The 23,065-nt window shown below is 42.0% G+C and overlaps 1 protein-coding gene across 3 annotated transcripts in view; it reads left to right on the forward strand.

Moving 5' to 3' along the window:
• lamc3 (laminin, gamma 3) overlaps positions 1–23,065 on the forward strand; it is a 108,176-nt gene that overhangs the window by 37,771 nt on the left and 47,340 nt on the right. For all 3 annotated transcript variants that reach the window (XR_008566509.1, XR_008566508.1, XM_054756948.1), the window contains exons 6-10: positions 378–495; positions 3,983–4,081; positions 7,916–8,052; positions 10,103–10,222; positions 19,510–19,711. Coding sequence is in view for 1 of the 3 variants with exons in the window: in XM_054756948.1 (XP_054612923.1) it covers positions 378–495; positions 3,983–4,081; positions 7,916–8,052; positions 10,103–10,222; positions 19,510–19,711 (676 nt within the window). In the remaining 2 variants the exon portion in view is untranslated. The remainder of the gene's footprint in view (positions 1–377; positions 496–3,982; positions 4,082–7,915; positions 8,053–10,102; positions 10,223–19,509; positions 19,712–23,065) is intronic.

Genomic DNA, 23,065 nt, shown 5'->3' on the forward strand with positions numbered 1-23,065 from the left:
GCCACAGAGAACACACACACACAGTATTTTCCAATCTCCTTCCTAAATGGTGCAAGGTGATTGCACGGGGGCTTTGGCAGACCCTCCTATCGATCAAAGGTGATAACAGACTCCATCCGCCTGGCCGTCCTCTCCGGGCCGCAATGCCCCAGTCGCTCTTTTCTCTCCATTAACCCGAGCGGCGGCGTGTCAGATCATTTCCCGCTCCCCCAGCCTGCTGTTTCCTAACACAAATCCAATAGCAGGTGTTATTCCCAGCATTTATTAAGGACGTATTGATTGCTTATAGCCATTACGCCTTATGAGCTGTCATTTTCTCTTCTTTGTGTCGCTTCCTGCCTTAACCCCGCCCCTCTTCCTCCTGCTCCTCCAAACAGGCTCCACCAGTCTCCAGTGTGACAGTGAGGGGCGATGCTCATGTGCCGGGGGCGTGACGGGGGACAAGTGTGACACCTGTCACGATGGCTTCCACTCGCTCGGCCCCGGTGGCTGCAGGTGAGCAGCAGCGACATGTGGGGCACAATATGTTCTTTACAAGTACCTAAGGGGGGGGAAGAAACCACTTGAAGTGCTAAAAGCTAGTGGATCACATTTGCATATTTTTAGCTGTAAAATATGTTTAAATACCCTCATCGTCCCGTACCCCCTGCTGTGCACGGTAGCTTCTTCTAACGCGTGTTGCAAGATGACCTCTGCCCAAAACCCGGTTAGCACTTCCCCTCTGTTGCCATGGCAACCTGATCCACCTGAAAACATAAGAGGAGAGACGTCGCTGCAGGAGACTAAAAAAAAAAAAAGAAGCATATTTATTTTTGATTATATTGAGCATCCTAGTACTTTATGTGGGGAGTGCATTTGTGTGTTATGGTGACTGTGCAGGGAAGGATAGACGCACAATTAAAATGAGAAGAATTAGAAGTAAAAAGTAGTCCCATTCGAAATGGTAAGGTTTAAATATTGAAACATTCAAATAAAATCACTAAGTGAAAAATATATAGTGCAAAATACTTCCAATATCAATTCAAAATGTATGAATAAAATAATAGACATTTTTAACATGTGTTAGGGTTATTATTTAGTATTACATTTAAATGAATAAATAAAAAATACATTAATTCATTAAATGAAAAAAAGATAGTATTAAATAAAAATACAATTTTTAAGCACAAAAAAATCCCAAAATAAAAATAAAGGCTTTTTAAAAATAATTAAAATGCAATAAATGTGGGTTTTAGTATTATTTGACATTATTTGAAATTGCTTAAAATTATACTTAAAAATGGGGGAAACCTTTTTAAAAAATCAACCAGAAAGACGCTTTCACACTCGTATGTAAGTTGAAACTGTTGCTCTTAGATGTGCCATATCCTGAGGTTTACACAAGATCTCGTGAATTTCTCATTTCACAACTTGAGGAAGTCATTTTGTAGTCCTAGCATCTCTAAACGGGAGGAAGGCAGCGATAGAAAGATACTTTTGTTTTTCAGGGGAGCTAAGGACCAACCCCACGGTTCACGTCTCTTTTGTTCTCGCCATCTCGCAGACAGCTGTTTTGTAAACAAAGCACAGACTTTGCTGTTTGCTGACCCTCAACCCCTGACCAATCGCAGCAGAGTAGGCGTGGTCGGGTGGAGGCTGTGGAATCCGAGCACGTCAGCCAAGAGGAGAAGAATGCATGTACACAACTTGAAATTTATGGAGTATTTTATTCAAAGAAACTTACTGTAGTGGCCCACTGGGATCCAATGTCATTTTAAAAAGCCAATGTAATGAGCAAGATAGGACGCCCGGTAACCTTTGTTCACTTATTATTGTTGCTGCATCAACAAAATCAGCACATTCACATTTTCCACACTGCCCCGTCAAAAATTACTTCAAACTTTCCGCTTTTGTGTTGGAGCAAAAACTGTATTGATTGAAACAATATTCAGCCGGGGCTGTTGAGACAGCTCAGGTCACAAGTCGTGTCACCATGCATTTCCTCACGCTAATGTCTTTTCAACGTCAGCATTCTTGTGCGTTAAGAGGGTTTTCCATCAATAAATCCTTCATTAACGTCACTGTCTTTATTTAGACTAGAGAATTGTTGAGGATTACCTAGCCTGACCTAGGAGCTGTGTGTCTGTGTGTGTGTGTGTGTGTGTGTGTGTGTGTGCACGTGCATGTAAATGGCATGTTTCTCTATTCATATTCAAGGTGTAGAAGTCCATGTCGGCGCTCCCTGACCTGCTCCGCCAGCAGAGGGGGAATGCTAAGTGGTGCAGTGGTGCTGGATGGCATGCCAATGGCTGCTCTTCATGTTGATTATGTGCATGTTTTTAGGGATTTAGTGGAAAGGCCATAGCAGCAGGTAATGATGGTGCAGGTGTGGATGAAGGTGCACATTTCTAGCTACGATTGGCTGCTTTTGAGAATATTTTATAGGACACTCATTGACATGAAAATGATGAAACAAATGCCTGAAAAGTGGCACAGAATGTTTCAGTGCATTTATTTATATACTCAGCAAAAATATGAACACAACACTTGTTTTTGCCGCCATCTTTCATGAGCTGAACTAAAAGATGGAATTGTTTTTCTGTGCACACAAAAGGCCTAATTGTCTCTAAATTTCTGTTCATGAGCACTTCTCCTTTGCCGAGATAACCCATCCGCCTCACAGGGGTGGCATATAAAGATGCTGATTGGACAGCATGGTTTTTGCACAAGTGAAGTGTGCCTTAAGATGACCACAATAAAAGGCCACTCCACAATTTTACTTTAGAAGTGGTGTCAGTATCCGGTGTACATGAGTGTGCCTTAGGCTGACCACAATAAAAGGCTCTCACAGTATCTCTGTGCATGCAAAAATGCCATCGATAAAATGCACCTGCCCTTGCCACAACCCGACCGCCACCATGGGCCGCTCCACACACAACGTTGACATCAGAAAAGCACTCGCCTCCACGACGCCATACAAGCTGTCTGCCATCTGCCCTGTACAGTGAAACCTGAGATTCATCCGTGAAGAGAACACCTCTCCAAAGTGCCAGACGCCATCGAATGTGAACAAGTCTGCTCCTGACCGCAGTCAGGTCAAGACCCCGACGAGGACGAAGCGCATGCAGATGAGCTTCCCTGAAACGCTGTCTGGTAGTTTGTGCGGAAACTCTTGGATTACGCAAGCCATTTGTTGCAGCAGCTGACCGAGTGGCTGGTCTGAGACGGTCTTGGAGGTGAACATGCTTGATGTGGAGCTCGTGGGCTGGGCTTGGGTAAAGAAATGTAACATTTAATTCACGGGCAACAGCTCTGGTGGACAGTCAGCGTGACTATTGCATTGTGATGTGTGATAAACTGCACATTTTGGAGTGGCCTTTTATTGTGGCCAGCGTAAGGCACCCCTGTGCAATCATCATGCTGTCTAATCCGCATTCTCACATGCCATTGAATGTGGTGTACAAAATGATGAATGTATCCAGAGAGAAGACATTTTTTAGCATTTAATCATCATTAGGTCACAAATGAGTGCTTGTATGCGATGGATGAAGTCAAAAGTTTAGAAAACGTACAAATGAGAAAGAAAGAACACGATACATCACAGGTTTGGACTACCTGATTACTACCTGCCATTTATTAGACAGATCTCACACACACACACACACACACACACACACACACACACACACACACACACTGCTTTCCATCATAGATGCTGCAAAATCAGGCTGCTGAGCAACAGTGTGAATTATTCAGCCCAGTGGAGCAGAAACAAGAGGAGACGCTTTGCTCGGAGATAATTAAATTATTTGCAATAGCGCCTCATTAAAATTAGATTTGGTCTTCCAAACAAAAGCAATCAATCACAGAAGGCGATCGCACAGACACGCATTTTTTTTTGACATGTGTCCCTGCCAAGGGCCTCGCCAAAAAAACCCCCCAAAAAACGGAGTCACAAAAACACACTCGTACTCGTTCTGTCTTTCTGACTTTGTGTCCGCAGGCCGTGCGAGTGCGCCCCCGCTGGGAGTGTCAGCGTGTGCTCGCCGCTGGACGGCCGCTGCGGCTGCAAGGCCAACGTGGAGGGAGGGAACTGCGGCAGGTGATGCTCCACTCATGCGCGTCATTTCTGGTTACCACGGCGACTATGAGTGTCTTGTTGCTGTCTACTATGGCTGTTGCTAGCATACAATTTCTTTTTATAGCTGATCATGTAAGCAAAAAATGATAGTGGAAATATTCTTTTCCAGCTAAACCATCACAAAGCCTTGTGAAGGTGACATATTTCAACATTTTTAGCTGTCATGCAAGTACTTGCTTAAAAAGAAAGTACGTTTTATTCAAAAACTTTGGCCTGGTGTATAACAGGCTAACGCTGGGTTAGCTTGTAAACAGCGACTGGCAAAGACAGGGAGGTTAACCACTGGTAATAAACATGAAAATTGTAGGAGACATTTTTTTCCCATTCTTTATGCAGGACATCATCCTGTGCTTACTCAAAGTGCACCCGAAAAGTATTCACAGCACATTCTAGAATGGAATAAATTTGTTTTTCCCCCCATCATAATTCTACACACAGCATCCCATAATGACAACATGAAAGGTTTTTCTTCTTGAAATGTTTGCCAATGAAGAAATCACATGTCCAAAAGTATTCACAGCCATTGCTTAATATATTGTTAATGCAGCTTTAGCAGCAATTACAGCCTCAAGTTCTTTTTGAATGTGATGCAACGAGCTCAGCACGCCTACCTTTAGGCAAGACCGGTGTGCAAGACAAGTTCTTTGAGAATAACGACAGGCACAGTTTAATAAAACTTTCACGCAAGCAAACAAATCAATACAACTTGAATTTTCAAGAGAAAATGCCTAACTTCTACAGGAAAAGATGTAGCTATGGAGGATGTTCACATGCGAAATGAGAGATTAGGCTATCTTAAAATGCCCAGAAACCCAAGGTTGTTGTGTCTGAGCATGTGAAGCCTCAAGCGGATAATCACAGCAAGAAAAATGAATCTATCCCATTTTGAAATAAAAGGCGAAGGCCAGTGAATGCATTCCAGGTGCACTGTACATGTACAGTAAATCAACAGGAGCAGATTTTGACCGCTAATCGCTACTCTCCACGACACGTGGTACGCTTCGCTCCTGCATGTTTTGCTTCTCTTTGGCGGTTTGTCTGTATTTGCATGATAAGATCCACAAATGGTGTCATGGTGATCAATAAAGCATCAAGAAGCACAACAAAGCTGGGTTCTTTTTTCAGTGAGAAGCAGCGAGTGCGTCCATCCAGTAGCGCCTCAGTGGCTTTGAAGGAAAATTGCGCTTTTTTGGAATTTTGCCGGTCATCCACAAGCCTTATGTGAGACATGAGCACATATGTATTTTTCTTTTCTGTGCGTTCCAAAGACATAAAAACAGATAAAAAGACACAGTTAAGAATGCATGTAATAGGAAACATGTCTTTGGCCTATAAATCCTTCTGAAAATAATTCCAAAAAGCGGCAACAAGGCTTTTACATATAATGTGACATGTGCATATTAGCCAAGCCACAGCGACATTGTTATTATTAGGGATAGCCGATAATATCGGCCCACCGTTAGCCATTCAGTGACGCACACATAAGCTGCACTCCCTGAAGGTCTCGATGTTCTTGACAGCTCGTCCATCTTGCTCGGTAGTGAATTCACATGTCCCATGATAACAGCAGGTACCGAAGGCTTGAATGTCCACTTCCTTGCTCGCCGCTTGACTTTCACCGTAGCCAGGGAATCACACAGATGCGGGACATTGCTCTCTAAATGTGCTTGAATAAACAAACAGCTGCTTGAAAGGGAGCCACTCGTGGCGGCGGTGTTAATTCCACGACAGGAGATAAAAAGTAGATAGGTAGAGACATAGATACTTTATTCATCTCCAAGGGAAATTCACATTTCCAGCAGCTCTGCAAAAATGTCATAATGAATTTAATCACTTAATCACAAAAAACCAAGCCAAGACATGAGAGATAAGAAAAGATCACATCAAATTTGTAGTGCGATAATACATAATAAATAATAATAATAATAAATAATAATAATACATAATAAATAATAATAATAATACATAATAAGGTAAGAAGTTCAATCCTGTTACACATATCTGTATTGGTCCGCTCGATATTGGAATCGTAAAATTGAGAGTTGGACAATATCGGCAAAAAAGCCAATATTGGACATCCCTAGTTAGTATTATTGTTATTAACATTGCTAGGCCGATCGAACTACGTTGCTGGCGTAGTGACACCTTGCCACACCACACCGGCTAGCAACCAGCGCCGCACTCCCAACGCGTCAGGCCACTAGCGAAAGGTAACGCTACATATTGTAGCTGCCGCCACTGCTCCTGCGTTTTTGTTGTTGAGTTTGGAAAAGTTAACACTCGGTGTAGCGCTAATGCTTAAAATGACCAAAATATGGCAAACATGTTGTCATGAATGTACCGGGTAGTACATGCTCACAGCATGGATATTAAACCATAAAATGTTGTTGGAGCTTTTTGGGGTGTTTTGTCCCATTACGTGCACTAATGAGCTGCCTCCTTTTATCTGTTTTTACATCTTTAGAATGCACAGAAAGAGAAAGACGTGTGTTCGTGTCTCACATAAGGATTGTGGATGATGGGCAACCTTTACTATCAAATAAGCCATTTTCCCTCTCGTATACTAAAGAAAAATAGTGTGGAGCCGCAAACGTCTTTTTTTCATTTGACCCATTACAACAACAGAAGTGCAGTTTGTGAAGCGATACGAGTGCTTCTTGTATTAAGTTGTGTATAAATAAAATAAAACTTTGCCCACTTTAATAAAATAAAAAAACACATATAGTTGCAGCTTGGCAGTTTTAAAAAAGTAAACATAAATTGAGGAATGTTTGTTGACGGGTCTAAATGAAATGTTTTTTTGACGCTTAATGCTGATCTTCCCCAAGTCGGGGCAGTAGAATATGACTTTGCTCTTCACTCACTGGACTGTAGGCTTTCGTTTGTCACCAATATTGATGAATTCTTTCTTTTTTGGATGTATTCATGGTTAGCTTACCGCGGGGATTGCACGCTCAAGAAGCCACCTGCAGGTAAAGGTGAGGGCCGTCGACGTGGATGTGACGCATGTTTTAATTGTAAGTTTGATGTTAAAGTTTCACATCGAACTCCAAGGTATGAAATCAATCATTTCATTAAATCATTTGTCATGGAGGCTGAAGAGCTGCGGGTCGCCTACCCCTGAAAAACATCTTTTTTTTTGGATTTGTTTATGGACGGTGTGCGCTGTACATTCATTTCCATCTGTAGGCCTCGGTGGAAAAAGTTTGAACACCCCCGATCATGAAACAGAACGTCAACCCAACTTAGATTAGGAATAAGTAGACCAGCAGGTTAACACATGACATAAATCAACTACTACTGCTGCTACGTGGGTACAACAACTATCGCTACCAACAAACATGTAAACTCTGTTATTAACAAGTGCCCGCAAGGCATGCTGGGTAGTCTAGCCCCAATATTGTATGACCTCTGAGGGGTTGTACTTTGGAAGTGAAGGTTCCAAGCTGTGGAGAGTGTCAGACGTGAGGTCTCTGAGGACTCAAACTGCTGAATAATTCTGTTGGCTATTTTGCTGATTTCACAGCCCATCAAGCAGCCCACCCACACCCCCACCACCACCACCCACCCCGCCTAATGTGACTGGCGTAGCGGCTGATTACCGCAGCGTTTCCCGTCTCCTCGCACGTCCACAGCATCTCCCTGTAGGTCACAGCTCAGAGTCGTCGCAGCTGAGCACCACTTGGAGCACAAACGCAGAGAATGGCTTCAAAACACAAAAACAACGCAGCGGTAAAAAGCTGCAACGATGTTGTGTAAACCTGACGGGCAATGTGGACAACCGTGTGTGTGCAGATGCAAGCCGGGCTTCTTCAACCTGCAAGCAATCAACCCAGCTGGCTGCCAGCCGTGTTTCTGCTTGGGCCACTCGCTGGCGTGCTCCTCGTCCAATCACTTTGTCGCTGTCAACATCACTTCAGATTTCACGGAAGGTAAATTCTCTGGCTGGTCGCATTTTTAATGAAGCTACATTTTTTTGTCGTTTATTTTTTGGTGTGACAGTCGGCCGGCTCCAGTGAAGCGTAGCAATCGTGTTTGTTTGGCTGGTGACATGAGGGGATTGGACAGCAGCTGCACGGCGGCCTAGCTTAGCATAAAACAGCACAACACCTATTGGAGAGGCTGTTAGTCTCACTCATTAGACGCACTTTGCACTTCAAATTTCACGGTCTCACACTATCGTAAAATATATCAATTCATGAATCACCGCTGTTTTGTGGTTGAATAGAAAGGCCTCGTCTTTGTAAAAACTATGCATGTGTTATCAAATTGTTCGTATTTTTTGTCTAAAATCAGCATTTTCAAGCATAAAAATGGCCAAATGAACTAAAATACAAATACCTGTATAAGGCAGTCAGAAGACACATTCAAAGACATATTGTAATGATTTGTAGTATTCTACACTGGCCACTAGGTGTCAGTAATGGTACATTGATGAGAGAATAGCCACTGCAGAAAGTACTGTCCAGAAACACTCCCAATGATAGCTTATGAGTCTATACTATGTCTTATTTTCTCTTATTATGTCTACTATGTTGGCTAAGGAGTGTAAAGGTGACCATAGGAGTGTTGTTTCCTGTCTAGACGGCTCTAATAATGTTAAAAACATATTTAGAAGGTCGTTGTTTTTGTTTTTGCAAACATTGAGTGTGTGTTTACAGCCATGATGGGCATATAAAGTGCATACTTGCGTATGTGAGGGTATTCTAGAACACAATACATAAAACATAGGACGAGTAACAGTGGTGTACAAGAGGAAGGAAGGGTTGTGTGTCGGACGTATGGGCAGTATGCTGGCAAAAACTATCAATCAACATGGAAAAAAACCTAGTGGTAAATAATAGTAGTCGCTGTTATGTTATATAATTGTGCTGTATTGGAGAGAAGAAAGAGGGAAAACAATTCTATAAACACATGTACCTGTATATACCTGTATGTGTGGACGCCCATTTCCACCACGGAAAGAAGAAAAATACCCAAATGGTAAATCATAATTAGGAGATAAAAAGTCATAATTAAGAGTTAAAAAGTCAAAATTCCATCCATCCATCCATTTTCTATGCCGCTTCTCCTCATTAGGGTCGCGGGGGTATGCTGGAGCCTATCCCAGCTGACTTCAGGCAAGAGGCGGGGTACACACTGGACTGGTCGCCAGCCAATCGCAGGGCAAAAAGTCAAAATTACGAGATAAAAGTAAAAAGAAATAATTATGAGATAGGAAAGTCATAACTGTGGGATAAAAAGTCAAAATTACGAGATAAAAGATCATAACTATGAGACAAAAAGTCCAAATTACGAGATAAAAAGTCCTAATTATGAGATAGGATAGGAAAATCATAGTTATGATTGTAAAATGTTTTAATCTCATAAGTAGGATTTACCATTGGGATTTTTTTTACTGATGTTATTTTATACTTTGATTTGTTTTGTACACAAACATGTGGGAAATATAAAGTAACAAGGAAAAAAACTAAATCAGACAAGACTGATTAAAAAACTAATATTATTGTGTATACTGATTGACCGAGAGGCAGAAATGGTTTGCTATTTTTTAGCCCCTGGTGAGCCAAAGGCTCACTTGAACAAAAAATCACTTGAACAATGATTTGGAGTGCTTGGAAAAGTGTGAACGCAGCTCTTTGACCACATCATAACCAATGTTGTAACAGCATTTTGAAAGATTTTAAAGAACATGCAGAGCTGGATGCCAACCACTTTTGATACCTCAAATGCAGCTACTGCCATCTTGTGGAGTTAATGACAAAAAATACATGAGGAGGTCGCCTACAGCCACAGCTGTTAATGGCAGTGTTTCTTATTTGTTTGTGTAGCAGACTCATTAGAATCAGTAAACGTTGTTCTGGTGTCGAACAGGCTAAGGCTAGGCTATTCTAATTTGCCATCTTGTTTTTTTTCCGTTTGAAGCTAAATAAAAGTGAGCCATGACCCCCTGCCATAACGTCTTGATCTTCCTCGGTCCAGATCATGACGGCTGGCTGGGCGAGTTCTCCGGGAGCCGTCATTACCCCCTGCTGTGGAAGGAGGGTGAGGTCTATCTGCTGCCTCTCTCCGAGGAGGACCTGGGCTTCTACAGAGCCCCCGGTGAGTGTGACAGTAATCATGGACACCGTCCATGATGGGGGAACATCATTGAATTTTACTTTTAGGCAATAAACCCCCCCCCCCCCATGGGTATTAATGGAGCATCTGTACTCATGGCTTGTTCCTGTTGTTGCTGAGATTAATCCTGGTCTTTGGCAGGGGGTCACACTGCAGATATTCTCAAACCACCCCCCCCAATCCTTTATCAGAACCATTAGAAGATAAGGGAATAAGCTGGCCTCGCTACAGGATTTAGGGCCCATTTCTATCAGACGGCCTGATGGAATTGGCCGTGTTGGAAAGGCAACAAAGTGAAAATTGGCTTCGGTGCTTCTTCGGGGCTTCTCAGCTTCAACCCGCGAGACCCTCCAGCTGCCCCGCCGTCGGCTGCCAGAAGCAAAACACTTGCAATCCCATTTACGCCCAATTTGGGCGATGGCAGGAACGGCCTTTGATAGGCTTCCAGATATGATGTGAGGCATTCAAGCGCTTACGTCTTCAAATGTTCTTAGACAGTCAACTTTGTTTTTTTTTAGGAGTTCACACGGTCCTTTTGCAGCCTCTCAGTGGGATTAGCGACCCCCCCGGCCGCCAAGAAGCTTTGCGGCAGCCTGCTTATCTGCTTCATTCATGTTGTTTCCTCCTTTGCGGGAATCCGCCTCGGCGTGCACGCTCATGATTCCATTTGCTAGTGTGGACGCCTGTAAAGCTAAGACGTGCAGGCGTCTGTGGAAATCTGACTCTCTCTTGTCTTGGTAATTCTGAGTGACAACTTCACGCTGACCTTTCAGGATGGGGGGGGGGTTAGGATTCAATCAGTCCTCGGCAGCCATGAAGTGGTCACGCCCGTCTGACAAGTGGACTCCGCGTACGGCGTGAGATCTCATTTGGGGTGTCGGAATCTTCCGTGACACTCAGAAGCAGCCCGTCACTTTCCCCACACCTCGTCCTGATCAAGCGATGGACGGTTACGACATCCAAACTCTCCGTTTCCTGCTTTCGGCTCTCGTCGTCCGCCACTTTAGCTCAATAGCTAGTAGTTGTGAGAAGGGTGAGCATGTTGTCACACAGTTAACGAACATCCACGTGCTCAACTGTGGAAGCATCCATGGCAATATGAGACACGCAACCTACAGTGGTGTGGAAAAGTGTTGGCCCCCTTCCTGATTTCTTTTTTTTTGCATGTTTGTCACACTTAAATGTTTCAGATCATCAAATACATTTAAAAATGAGTCACTGACCACACAACTGAACACAAAATGCAGTTTATAAATGAAACTTTTGATTATTAAGGGAGAAAAAAAATCAAAACCGACATGGCCCTGTGTGAAAAAGTGATTGCCCTTTCCAGCCCCCTGTTAGAACATAAGTGAGATTAGTTGAGATCTATCAGTGTGGAAAAGGTTATAAAGCCATTTCTAAAGCTTTGGGACTCCAGCCAACCACAGTGAGAGCCATTATCCACAAATGGCCAAAACATGGAACAGTGGTGAACCTTCCCAGGAGTGGCCGGCCAACCAAAATGACCTCTCGAGCGCAGTGACGACTCATCCAAGAGGTCACAAAAGACCCCACAACAACATCCAAAGAACTGCAGGCCTCACTTGCCTCAGTTAAGGTCATTGTTCATGACTCCACCATAAGAAAGACGCTGGGCAAAAACGGCCTGCATGGCAGAGTTCCAAGACCTAAACCACTGCTGAACAAAAACAACATGAAGGCTCGTCTCAAATTTGCGAGAAAACATCTTGATGATCCCCAAGACCTTTGAACCTTTTGGAAAGTGTGTGTCCCATTACATCCGGTGTAAAGAACATCATAGCAACAGTAAAATATGGTGCTGGTAGTGTGATGGTCTGGGGCTGTTTTGCTGCTTCAGGACCGGGAAGACTGAGAGTGATAAGTGGAACCATGAATTCTGCTGCCAACCAATAAAATCCTGAAGGATTTTTGGCACTTATTGAAATATTTGCAGAATCAAAATTTTCACCTTCAACATAAAAATTTTGGGTTTTACATTTTTTGTCATTATTATTATTATTGTTTGTCCATATGTGCCCTGTGACTGACTGGCAACCAGACCAGGGTGTACCCCACCTCTCGCCCAAAGTCAGCTGGGATAGGCTCCAGCATCGCCACGAGACCCTAAAGAGGAGAAGTGGCACAGAAGATGGATGGATGGATATTATTATTATTATTATTATTATTATTATTATTATTATTTTCATTGTATTTAATTATTTCATTGTTGGGTTTTTTTGGACATCCCCTGGAATATTTGTAGACTCCAAATTCCATCCCGAAACATTACAAATGACTTTTTCACAAGTGGCTTTTTTGTTTGTTTTTTCGTTATCACCAATTTCGAATCAGCGCTACTTTGTGCCTGTGGTGACAAAAAAATTTAATTATTCTAGAATATATTTACATGTATAAAATAATTATAAACAAATCTATATGTGTAAAATATATATATAATGAGATGTACATTACATAATAATCATAATAATAAAAGAAAAATCGCAAAATACAATCACTGTTAAGTATTTTTTGACCTTCTGTTGTCTGTTATTATCACCAATGTAGAATCAGCACTACTCTGTGCCTTTGGTCACAAAAATCCAAAATAAACGAACACATGAAATATATTTTACATAATGATAATAATAATAATAATAATAATAATAATAATAATAATAACAACACAGATAGTAAAATACTATCACTCCTAATAATTGTATAGTAAGTCATATATCATATGTATGTATATATATGTATAATATAAAAAATATATTAGAACATAAAATATATATGAAATAATAATAAAAACAAAAATCGCAAAGTACTATCACGACTAAGAATTGCATAGTATGTCATTTTTTGCTTATTTTTGGCAGTTGAACCTTTTTTGGGTAAACATGATGTCTTACTTTTTTCAAAATGGATTTTCTATTTTTCTATTGTTTGTTTTTCTTATTATCACCAATCTAGAATCAGTGCTACTTCCTGCCTGTGGTCACAAAAATAAAATAAGAATTTTAGAAGAAAAAAAAAAAAAAAAAAAAAAAATATATATATATATATATATATATATATATATATATATATATATATATATATATATATACAGACCTTTCCAAAATATTTGACTGTCATGGAAAAATTGTTTAATTTCCATAATTCCATTCAAAAAGTTAAACTTTCATAGATTATAGATTCAGGGCCCACAATTTAAACGATTTCAAGTATTTATTTGTTTATTTTTACATAATTTGGGCTTCCAGCTCATTAAACCCACGAAAACAGGAATTCAAAAAATTTGAATACTGTGAAGAAATCAACCCAAATTTTGCAGGGCATGAATGTTTTAAACTGAGTGTCACACACTAATCATCTACTAAACTCAAATCACCTGCACAGGCTTCCCCAGGTGTCATTAAATTGCTTCAGTTTGGTTCAATTGTCTAATTTCGGTTCAATATGGGGAAGACTGCAGACATGACAACTGGCCAGAAGACCATCATTGATACCCTCCATAGGATGGGTAAGCCACAAAAGTTCATAGCTAAGGAGGCTGGTTGTTCACAGAGTGCTGTGTCCAAGCATATCAATGGAAAGTCTAGAGGAAGGGCAAAATGTGGCAGGAGAAGATGCACCAGCAAAAGAGATGACCGTGGGCTTCAGCGGATTATCAAACAGGGAAGATTCAAGAATCCGGCAGAGATCCAGAAAGAGTGGAATGGGGCGGGAGTCACAGCTTCAAAAACCACCACATTCAGACGCATCCGGCAGATGGGCTACAACTGTGGGGTTCCTCGGGTCAAGCCACTTCTGAACCTGAGCCAACGTAGGAAGCGTCTCCACTGGGCCAAGGAGAAGAAGGACTGGACTGTTGGCCAGTGGTCCAAGGTCCTCTTTTCCGATGAAAGTAAAGTGTGCCTTTCATTTGGGAATCACGGTCCAAGGGTTTGGAGGAAGACGGGTGAGGAACAGAACCCAAGCTGCCTGAGGTCCAGTGTGAAATATCCACAGTCCGTCATGATTTGGGGTGCAATGTCCGGTGCAGGTGTTGGTAAACTCTGCTTTCTTAAATCCAAGGTCACCGCAACAGTCTACCAGAATGTTTTAGGGGACTTCATGATTCCTTCTGCTGAGGATCTGTATGGAGATGCAGATTTCATCTTCCAGCAGGACCTGGCCTCTGCCCATACCGCCAGAAGCACCAAAACCTGGTTTGATGCCCATGCCAAACTCACCGGACCTAAACCCCATTGAGAATCTATGGGGTATTCTCAAGAGGAACATGAGGGGCACCAGACCCAACAACAAAGAAGAGCTGACAGCAAGCATCAAGGAAATCTGGGCTTCCATAACTCCCAGGCAATGCCACAGGCTGATTGCTTCAATGCCACTTGGCATCGAGGCAGTGATTAAGGCAAAGGGATTCCCAACCAAGTATTGAAGATTGACATATCGTTTTGAAAGTACCATATTTTGATTGATTTGATGTGATCCTAATTTTTTTTTTTTTCCCTGCAAAAACTGAGAAGTAAATGGTGATTTCTTCACAGTATTCTAATTTTTGGAATTCCTGTTTTCGTGGGTTTAATGAGCTGGAAGCCCAAATTACGTAAAAATAAACAAATAAATACTTGAAATCGTTTAAATTGTGGGCCCTGAATCTATAAACTATGAAAGTTTAACTTTTTGAATGGAATTATGGAAATTAAACAACTTTTCCATGACATTCTCATTTTTTGGAAAGGGTCTATATATATATATATATATATATATATATATATATATCAATTAGTATGAACGTCAATGCTCACTTATTTGCATTGCATTTTAAAATCTATAACATTTTGAAAGTTAGTTATATTTCATTGGATTTCTTTTATAAATATTATTCTTATTTCTTGTCCACTGATTGTCTTGGAGAATTCATATGCTTGTTCTACAAATTCATTTCGGACACCCGCTGACTAAAATTGTTGGATAAAAGGTTTGGATGCCGTTTTTGACAAAGTGTGCTTGCGCTGTGCTTTGCAGTGCTGCTTTAAAGTCTGCACTTTAAACGCTTGCCAGGTGATTTATTTTTGTGTCTGTGTGTGAAAATGCGTTTGTGAAAGTAGCTGCGTGCAGGAGGAGGTTACACAAGGATGTCGTGCTGGTCGGCATGCTGGTCCACGTTTGGGCCTCCCTCCTGATCCCGGACATCTGCTTGGTCGTTGACACCGGCGGAGTTCAGGTCCCCGTGGCGACAATACCAGACTGACCGGTGGAGAGCAGCTGGCAGGGTCTCCAGCAAGCTGCTATAGCTAACAGCGAGGAAAGGAAGCGAGGCATCATCTCATTTGAGTCCTTACGGCAGTCTCTCAAAGGCCTGCGTGCTTTTCTCATGTACGCCTGCAGCAGCAGCGAAGCAGAAAAGAAGGAAAAAAGTAAGACACAGGGCAGAATATGAATGGAAACCCCCGCGGTGAAGAGCGAGCGGCATACAGAGGGAAGGAGCGCATGTGAGGCAGTGCTCTTGCATTCAGCCGTGGAGCGAAAGCCAGGCGAAGGAAGAGTGCAAACCTCCGCCAGAGCAGATTCAGGCGGCACGTCGCTCGCATTCACGCCGCAATTGCCTCTGCTGAGGGCTTCAAAGAACCTGAAGCGCGACACTACAGTCTGAAGGTCTCATCATCAGGGAGAAAAAGGCACAGAGGTGATGAAATAGCAAAGGGGAAGTCAGAGTGCAGAGGTAGACCTGTGGATGGATGGATGGAGCAGAAAAAGAAGAATGTGTGGTTTGAGTCTCTTTAGACGTGCGTGCTGCTTCTGAATGACTTCCAATGCTGAGCAAAGGTCGCCATGACGACTCGCTCCCTTCATCCAAGTGGCTGCTGACATCCACGCAGCACTCAAGCTGCTGGAGTACACCAAACACCCGCTTGTCACGCTTCCGAGCTGCTTCTTAAAGGCCGTTTCTTTGCCAGTCTGGTAGGATTGCTAGCAAAAATGCATCAAAGTGAACATACTCTCATGTGTATGAATGATGACACCCACCATCGGGGCCATCATCCATTTTGATATTTTTAATTTTGGCTTTTAAAAAGTGTGTGTATACAGAATATCTATCCAGGCAGTAACACGCTCAAAAAAAGTTCAAACTTCAACAGAGCGAGGGAACGCTGTATAGTCTAAGACAAAAGAAGCATCTTTGTGTTAGTATTAGTTATTTAGTTTATTAGTTATTAGTATTAGTTATTTTTTATTTTGGAGAAAAGCTAAAAGTTATAAATATAACTTTTTAGAACTTTTTCTTTTTATAAATATTAAACCAGCATTTTTGATGCTTTTTCATTTTATAGAAAGGTCAAGAATAACATTATTGAGTTTTTTTGTTGACATTTTATATATATATATTTTTTTTTAATTTTTATATATTTCTTTAATTTTATAAAAAGCCTAAAACACACACAGACTTCACCTATATTTAGGTACACATATACCTTAAAAATGACAAAAAGACAGGTTTGTGTTATTAGTTAAGGCTGTAGCACAGATTTCAAAATGCAGAGATGAGTCAGTCAAAAAAAAAAGTTTATAACAACAAAAAGGTTCCGCAAGAGTAAAAAGTACAAACACAAAAGGAAAAGTACAAAAATGTATTTGTTTAATATCATAAAAAGGTTTAAAACCTTATATAAATATAAATATATATATAAAAACCTTACTGTATATAAATGTATTTCTATATATTTCGTATACAGTATGTGGTATATACAGTCTGTGGCAAAAAGATGGTGCTTTGTGTTGTTATTAGATATTATTATCGACGTTTCAACTTTTCTCATTACCTTTTGCGCTATTTTTCCCATTTTTGCTGGGTTTAAATTGAATTTAATTTCTACAATGTGCCGCAGACTAATAAAAAGGAGCCACGGGTGGCATTTTGGACACCCCCCCTGCTTTTATAGCACTTTGTCAGGGTTGCGTGCGTGCGTGACGTCAAACAACTCACGTTGACTATTTAGCTTGTCAGCAAACGATGCTAATCAAAGAACGAAAGGGGGTGTTATTGGGGCTTGAGCCAATCGACGTGTTGCAACGGTCATTTTTATTGCAAATGTTGATCTGAAGTCAGCGAAGAAGTGGACAGCCAACCCAGCCTTTACAGCCCTCAACACAGGAACGTTATCCACTTTTCATGGATGAAATTTGAAACCGGAATTGCCGAAATGCAGAAAAATGCGTCCCTGGAGAGCAGAGAAAACGTACCAGCATGTTCCTGCGCGCCGGTTGTTGTTATGGAAGCGAGCAGACGGCGTCATGAATAACGCAGATAGAAATATAGTGATGGAAAACGTTTAGCAGCGAATCATTAGCGCGTGTGGAAATGCTGATTTGCCGATGCATTATGAATGAAGCTTGTTGGCCACGACTGAATCATTTATAGGTCATTTATAAATGAATTGTTGCCCCCCCTTCTTTAATCTAACATCCTCTTAAGTCACTCCCCCGGCGGCTCCTTCTTTTTCTGAACTTTTTTTTGTGCTCAAATTAAAGTGATCCTCCTACGCCGGCAGAAGCTTCGGCTGCATAAATTTGTAAAAAAACCTGACTCATAAGCAAGAGCAGAACTTTGTAGCTTTTTAGGTTCCTGTCCCCTGTTTCCCACCCCCGAGTGCTTCATTGCTGTCCAGTTTGAAAAAGCTTTCTATGTTAAAAGCTAAGCTACTGTACAGTAATATTGGAGTGTGTTGGTTTGGAAATACAGTCGTTTCTTCCATAGGAAGCCATGGAAATAGAAATATATATAAAGCCTTTATTAAGCGTACAGGCAATGTTTTAAGTCATATTTAACATATTTCACCATCATACGCGTGTAAAAGTTGGATGATGATAACGTAACAACAATACAGCGATTTGCCACAGCTTTCCATTCCGCTATGTTGTACTGAGCAGCCTGGACGGGGGTGCATGACCGTGGGTACCAAGTGGCCAATCCCGTCACTTCCGACAGGAAACCATGTAAATTGAAATTGTTTTTTGTGCACCCCAGTTTTTGAATGATTCATTTAAAAATTCTGTTTTCGTACACTGTCTCGGTTTTCGTACACTGTCTCGGTTTTCGTACACTGTCTCGGTTTTCGTACAGTATTCCACGCAAACAACCAGTCGGTTTGCCCTCCACTGTATCCTTCTGTCAAATGAAATGAGTGGCCCAAACAAAACGCCGTACGTGTCGCTGGCTCGCTGTCTGTGCATTTTTTTGTTGAGCACGACCACTAAATAACCCGCCACGGGGCCAAAGAAAGTTGCGAGTCCCATCAGTTTGATAAAGGAGGTGAGAAACAAATTAAATTTGATATCAAAGTCCGCATCAACAGTATGTTTCATCTGTTTGTCATCTATAATTATTTCACATTGTTTATAATTATTCTCTATAAAATGTCGTTTTTGTGAGTCCTTATTTATAAATCCAATATTTTAGTAGTTAGAGCATAGGAAACTTGTTTAGGACCTTCAAAATATGCTTTTTAACATTATTAGAGCCCTCTAAACACGAAATGACACCCCTACAGTCACTTTTAAGATTCAAGAGAGTTTTATTGTCATGTGCATGGTAAAACAGCAGTTATACCATGCAATGAAAATCTTATTCTGTTCATTCTCCTATTACCCAAAATAGTAGACATCATAAGAGAAAATAAGACATAATCGAGACACACGTTAGCATTGGGAGAGATCCTTTGTGTTGTTCTTGTTGTACTTCCTTGTGGTTGTAATGCAACATTACTGCCACCTAGTGACCAGTGTAGAATACTACACAGATCAAAATGCATGTTCTGACTGCGTCATGTTTGTACTTTAGTTTATTTGTCAATTCTCTTCTTGAAAATGCTTAATTTAGGTAAAAAAAAAAAAAATGTACAATTTGCTTACATGTGCATATTTTCGGAGTGCAAAAAACAGCACGATTTCTTAATAAACATATTTTTGAAAAACTCCAGGCTGCTCAGTGAAATATGGCGGATAGTAGAGCTGCAGCCGAATGAGCTCCAGTTATTCAGTTGACTTCTCCCTTATTATGAGCGCGGCTTCACTTCTTTTTACACTTGTTTCAAATGTGGCTTAAATGTTTGATGAGGGCCACAGCTTGACCCCGGAAGGGATTACTTGGATTTATGATGATTTCCTGTGCTTGCAGTCGTTAAGAAATGTGAACGAATCCATCTTGAAGGTTCCGGTGTTTGCAGAAATCAGCTGACTCGGCACATGCTTGTCTCCAACAGAGAAATTCCTGACGCATCAAGTCCGCAGCTACGGCCAGCTCCTCTCCGTCACCTTCACCTCCGAGACCCGGGAGCTCCTTCCCGACCACGTCACCTTGCTGCTGGAAGGCGCCGGAATCACACTCGCCGCCGACCTTTCACCCGGGGGGGCGCCGGCGGGCGAGCCGGACACGCTCCCGCCGCGCATCTCCTTCATCGTCAGGTACAAGGATGCATTTCCCCACGGCCCATCTTCACGCTCCCGCAGGCCACCTGTGTGTTTTTATGTTCGTTCTCCCGCACTGAAGGCGCTGTCACGCTCCCAGCAGACTGTCAGCGCTACCAATGTAGCGATGAACCCGCTCGTCCCGCGGGTGGCAGCTACAGAGCGGCGGCGGCCGCTTCGCCGCATTTTCATTTTATTTCCACATCTGCATTCACCAGATGGCCTCATCCAAAGATAACCGTGCCCGGAATGGGAATAAATCAGAAGAAGGCAAGAAAGTCCCACCGACGTGGCGCTAAAGCCAATAATCCGCTCAAATGATGCAATGTAGCCCCGACAGGGAACGGCAAATATGGATAGAATGTGAAGCGTCGCAAGCGGAGCAAAAGATTCCATTGAGAGGAATATGAATATGAAAGGTCAAACCACCATTAGGCTCCGGAACGCCGAGGATGAGGATTGGGATGAGAGATGACCTGCATTGTGGCTGCAGGTGCAACGCATGCCAGGTCAACTGATGCTGCATGATGAAGGACGCTCCGCTTGGCGATAACCTGACCTATTGCTATTACTTTAACTCGGGGATGCTCAAAGTGCGGCCCGGGGGCTATTTGCAGCCCGCGGCACATTCTCAAACTAGAATTTAACAAGAAAAAATGAAAACATCTGCAGGAATTTTGCCAGTATAAAGTCAGAATATTAAAGTTGTGACCTCTGGCCGCGCGGTGGCCTGCTGGTTAGCATGTCGGCCACACAGCCAGGAGATACTAATTACTACTCATTGTTTAAATCCTGTGCCGCTTGCTGCGAGTCAGTGAGGAAACGGGAGCAGGAGCCAATCACGAGCTATCAGTGCACTCACAACGAGCTTGCCAACCCACTTGAAGTCACAGGAGGTCATTGAATGCAACACTATAACAACATAACAGGCTGACTCGTGGTGTCGTCTTACTAAGAACACTAAACTCATCACACAGCAACGTAACACTCCAAAGGGATGCCTGACAAATATACAAACATGTACCAATACGAGTCTGAAATTGGGGGGGGGGCTATTTTAGAGTTTTCCCATAATGCATTGCGTCTGAGCAACGCATTCATCGGGGGTGGTGCAATGACTTCAGCGCCATCCATCCATCCATTTTCTGTGCCGCTTGTGCATGGAATACATCATGGGAAAACTTTAAAATATTTTTTTCCCCCATTCACAACTCGTATTGGTGCATGTTTGTATATTTGTCAGGTATAACTTTTGGGTGTTAAGTTGCTGTGTGATGAGTTCAGCGTTGTTTATAAGATGACACCGTGAGTCAGGCTGTCATGTTGCGTAATGACCTCCTGCGACCTCCACTGGGTTGACAAGCTTGTCGTGACTTCTTTTCATAGCTCGTGATTGGCTCCTGTCAAATAAAGGGCTGACCGGTCCTCACGGACTCGTGCGCGCCACGGTATGCCATTTTATGACGTGGACATGTGCGGCGTGTACTGCATGCATATGTACCAATGTGTTTATTTCTTCCATGGATTGATGGCACATTCTTGGATTTAATTCCACTTGTGTTTGGTTAATGACACATGTCAGTTATTATTTAACCGCGTTTTCATTTATTTCATTCTCGCATCCCGATATCACTGTCGGCAGAAAAATGAAATGCGATAGCTCATATTTATGCCAACATTCTTATACTTGATGCTTTTTGAGTCTATTTTTCCTGAACATTTTGGTTGAGCCTGAAATTGGAGCACTTTTGGGACGCTGGAGGTGTCACTTTGGCCCGAGAGCTCACCTCAGTTCAGCGGAGCCTGTCGAGAGGACATTCTACGTCCATGGCTGACTCCCTGCTAGAAAGTAATGAGGACACCCCCCCCACCCTCCAGCTTGGAGAACTTGGTCTTAACAGATCTCCCTGCTTCTCTGTGTGTGTCACAAGTTGTCTGCAGGTCTCATTAGGCTTCTCACACGGCCACGCTTGCCTACACTTCGCCCGTGCGCTTCCCTCTGGCGTCCGTCTGTCGTGCCCGTGGAAATCGTGCCAATCGGAGCCGCCGTACAAAAGCTGAGCGACTCATCCAGAGGCCATCTGTTGCTGTTCGCCAACAATCAAAGGCGGTGCCGAGTGTCGGGAAGCGAGCGTGTCCAGGCGAGGCATAAATAAGCACGCCTCGTCTTGATTGACAGCGCCTGAATTCACGGCGGGTAAATACGGTATGGCGCTGCGTGGTGGCGTGCTCTGATCATTCCGCCATCAGACGGGAGGAGGATTAAATTGAGGCGTGAGGATGGGAACGCAGAGGAAAGATAAGAGGAAGGGATGATTGCTTTCTAGGAGCAGGCGATCATCGCTACGCTGCTCGCTAGCACCGTTTGTCTTTTTGCTGGTAGGCCTCACAAGTCAGCCACTCTCTTCAACACTCCATTTTGAAATACCACAGGAAGTACTTGAGCACATGGCTTGCTTTTGCCGCTGGATCGGCTGGATCAGGGCCAACGCAGTGATGGAGTTGTACAGTAGATGTGGTAGAAATATTTCAACTAGAAAATAAAGAAGCTGGTGCGGCCTAGCTCTTAGCTTAGCTCTTAGCCTACTTCTTAGCTTAGCTCTTAGCTTAGCTCTCAGCCTACTTCTTAGCTTAGCTCTTAGCTTAGTTCTTAGCATAGTTCTTAAGTTAGCTTTTACCTTAGCTGTTAGCTGAAATCTTAGTGCACCTTTTAGCTTAGCTCTTAGCATAGTTCATAACTCAGCTTTTACCACAGCTGTTAGCATAACTTTTAGCTTAGCTCTTAGCGTAGTTCTTAACTTAGCTCTTAGCTTAGCGCTTAATTTATCTCAACTGTAGGAGGATAGTTTTGAAATGTTATTTAATATTATTGTTTTTTTATTCACTTATTTATTAATATATTATGTTAATATATTATTATATTATATGTCACATTTAATAATAATGTTAATAATATGTTTATGTTGTAGTTAATGTGTTATGAAATTTAAAAAACTAGAAAACATATATATATATATATATATATATAATAAAGCATATATTATCATTTTTATCATTAAAACCTTTTTTGCAAGCATTTTGGCATTTCATTGTAAACATATTTTTAGAAACGCATTATCCATTTTCTTTTGTAGTCTTTTGTTTTCTTTTATATTCTTTGTTTCTTTTTCTATTTCAAATTCATATGTAGTAGTGTACGTGTGATATTTGATTAATGAAATGAAAATGATTCCTCAAAGTCACTGAATACAGTCTATGCAATTAGTGAACGTCATCATTACAAATATTGAACTATTTGATTCATTAAAAATGATGAATGGACCTTTGAGCACAGCACGGTCCTGAGTTAAA

The sequence above is a fragment of the Dunckerocampus dactyliophorus genome, chromosome 17, assembly GCF_027744805.1.
Source record: "Dunckerocampus dactyliophorus isolate RoL2022-P2 chromosome 17, RoL_Ddac_1.1, whole genome shotgun sequence".
NCBI lineage: Eukaryota > Metazoa > Chordata > Actinopteri > Syngnathiformes > Syngnathidae > Dunckerocampus > Dunckerocampus dactyliophorus.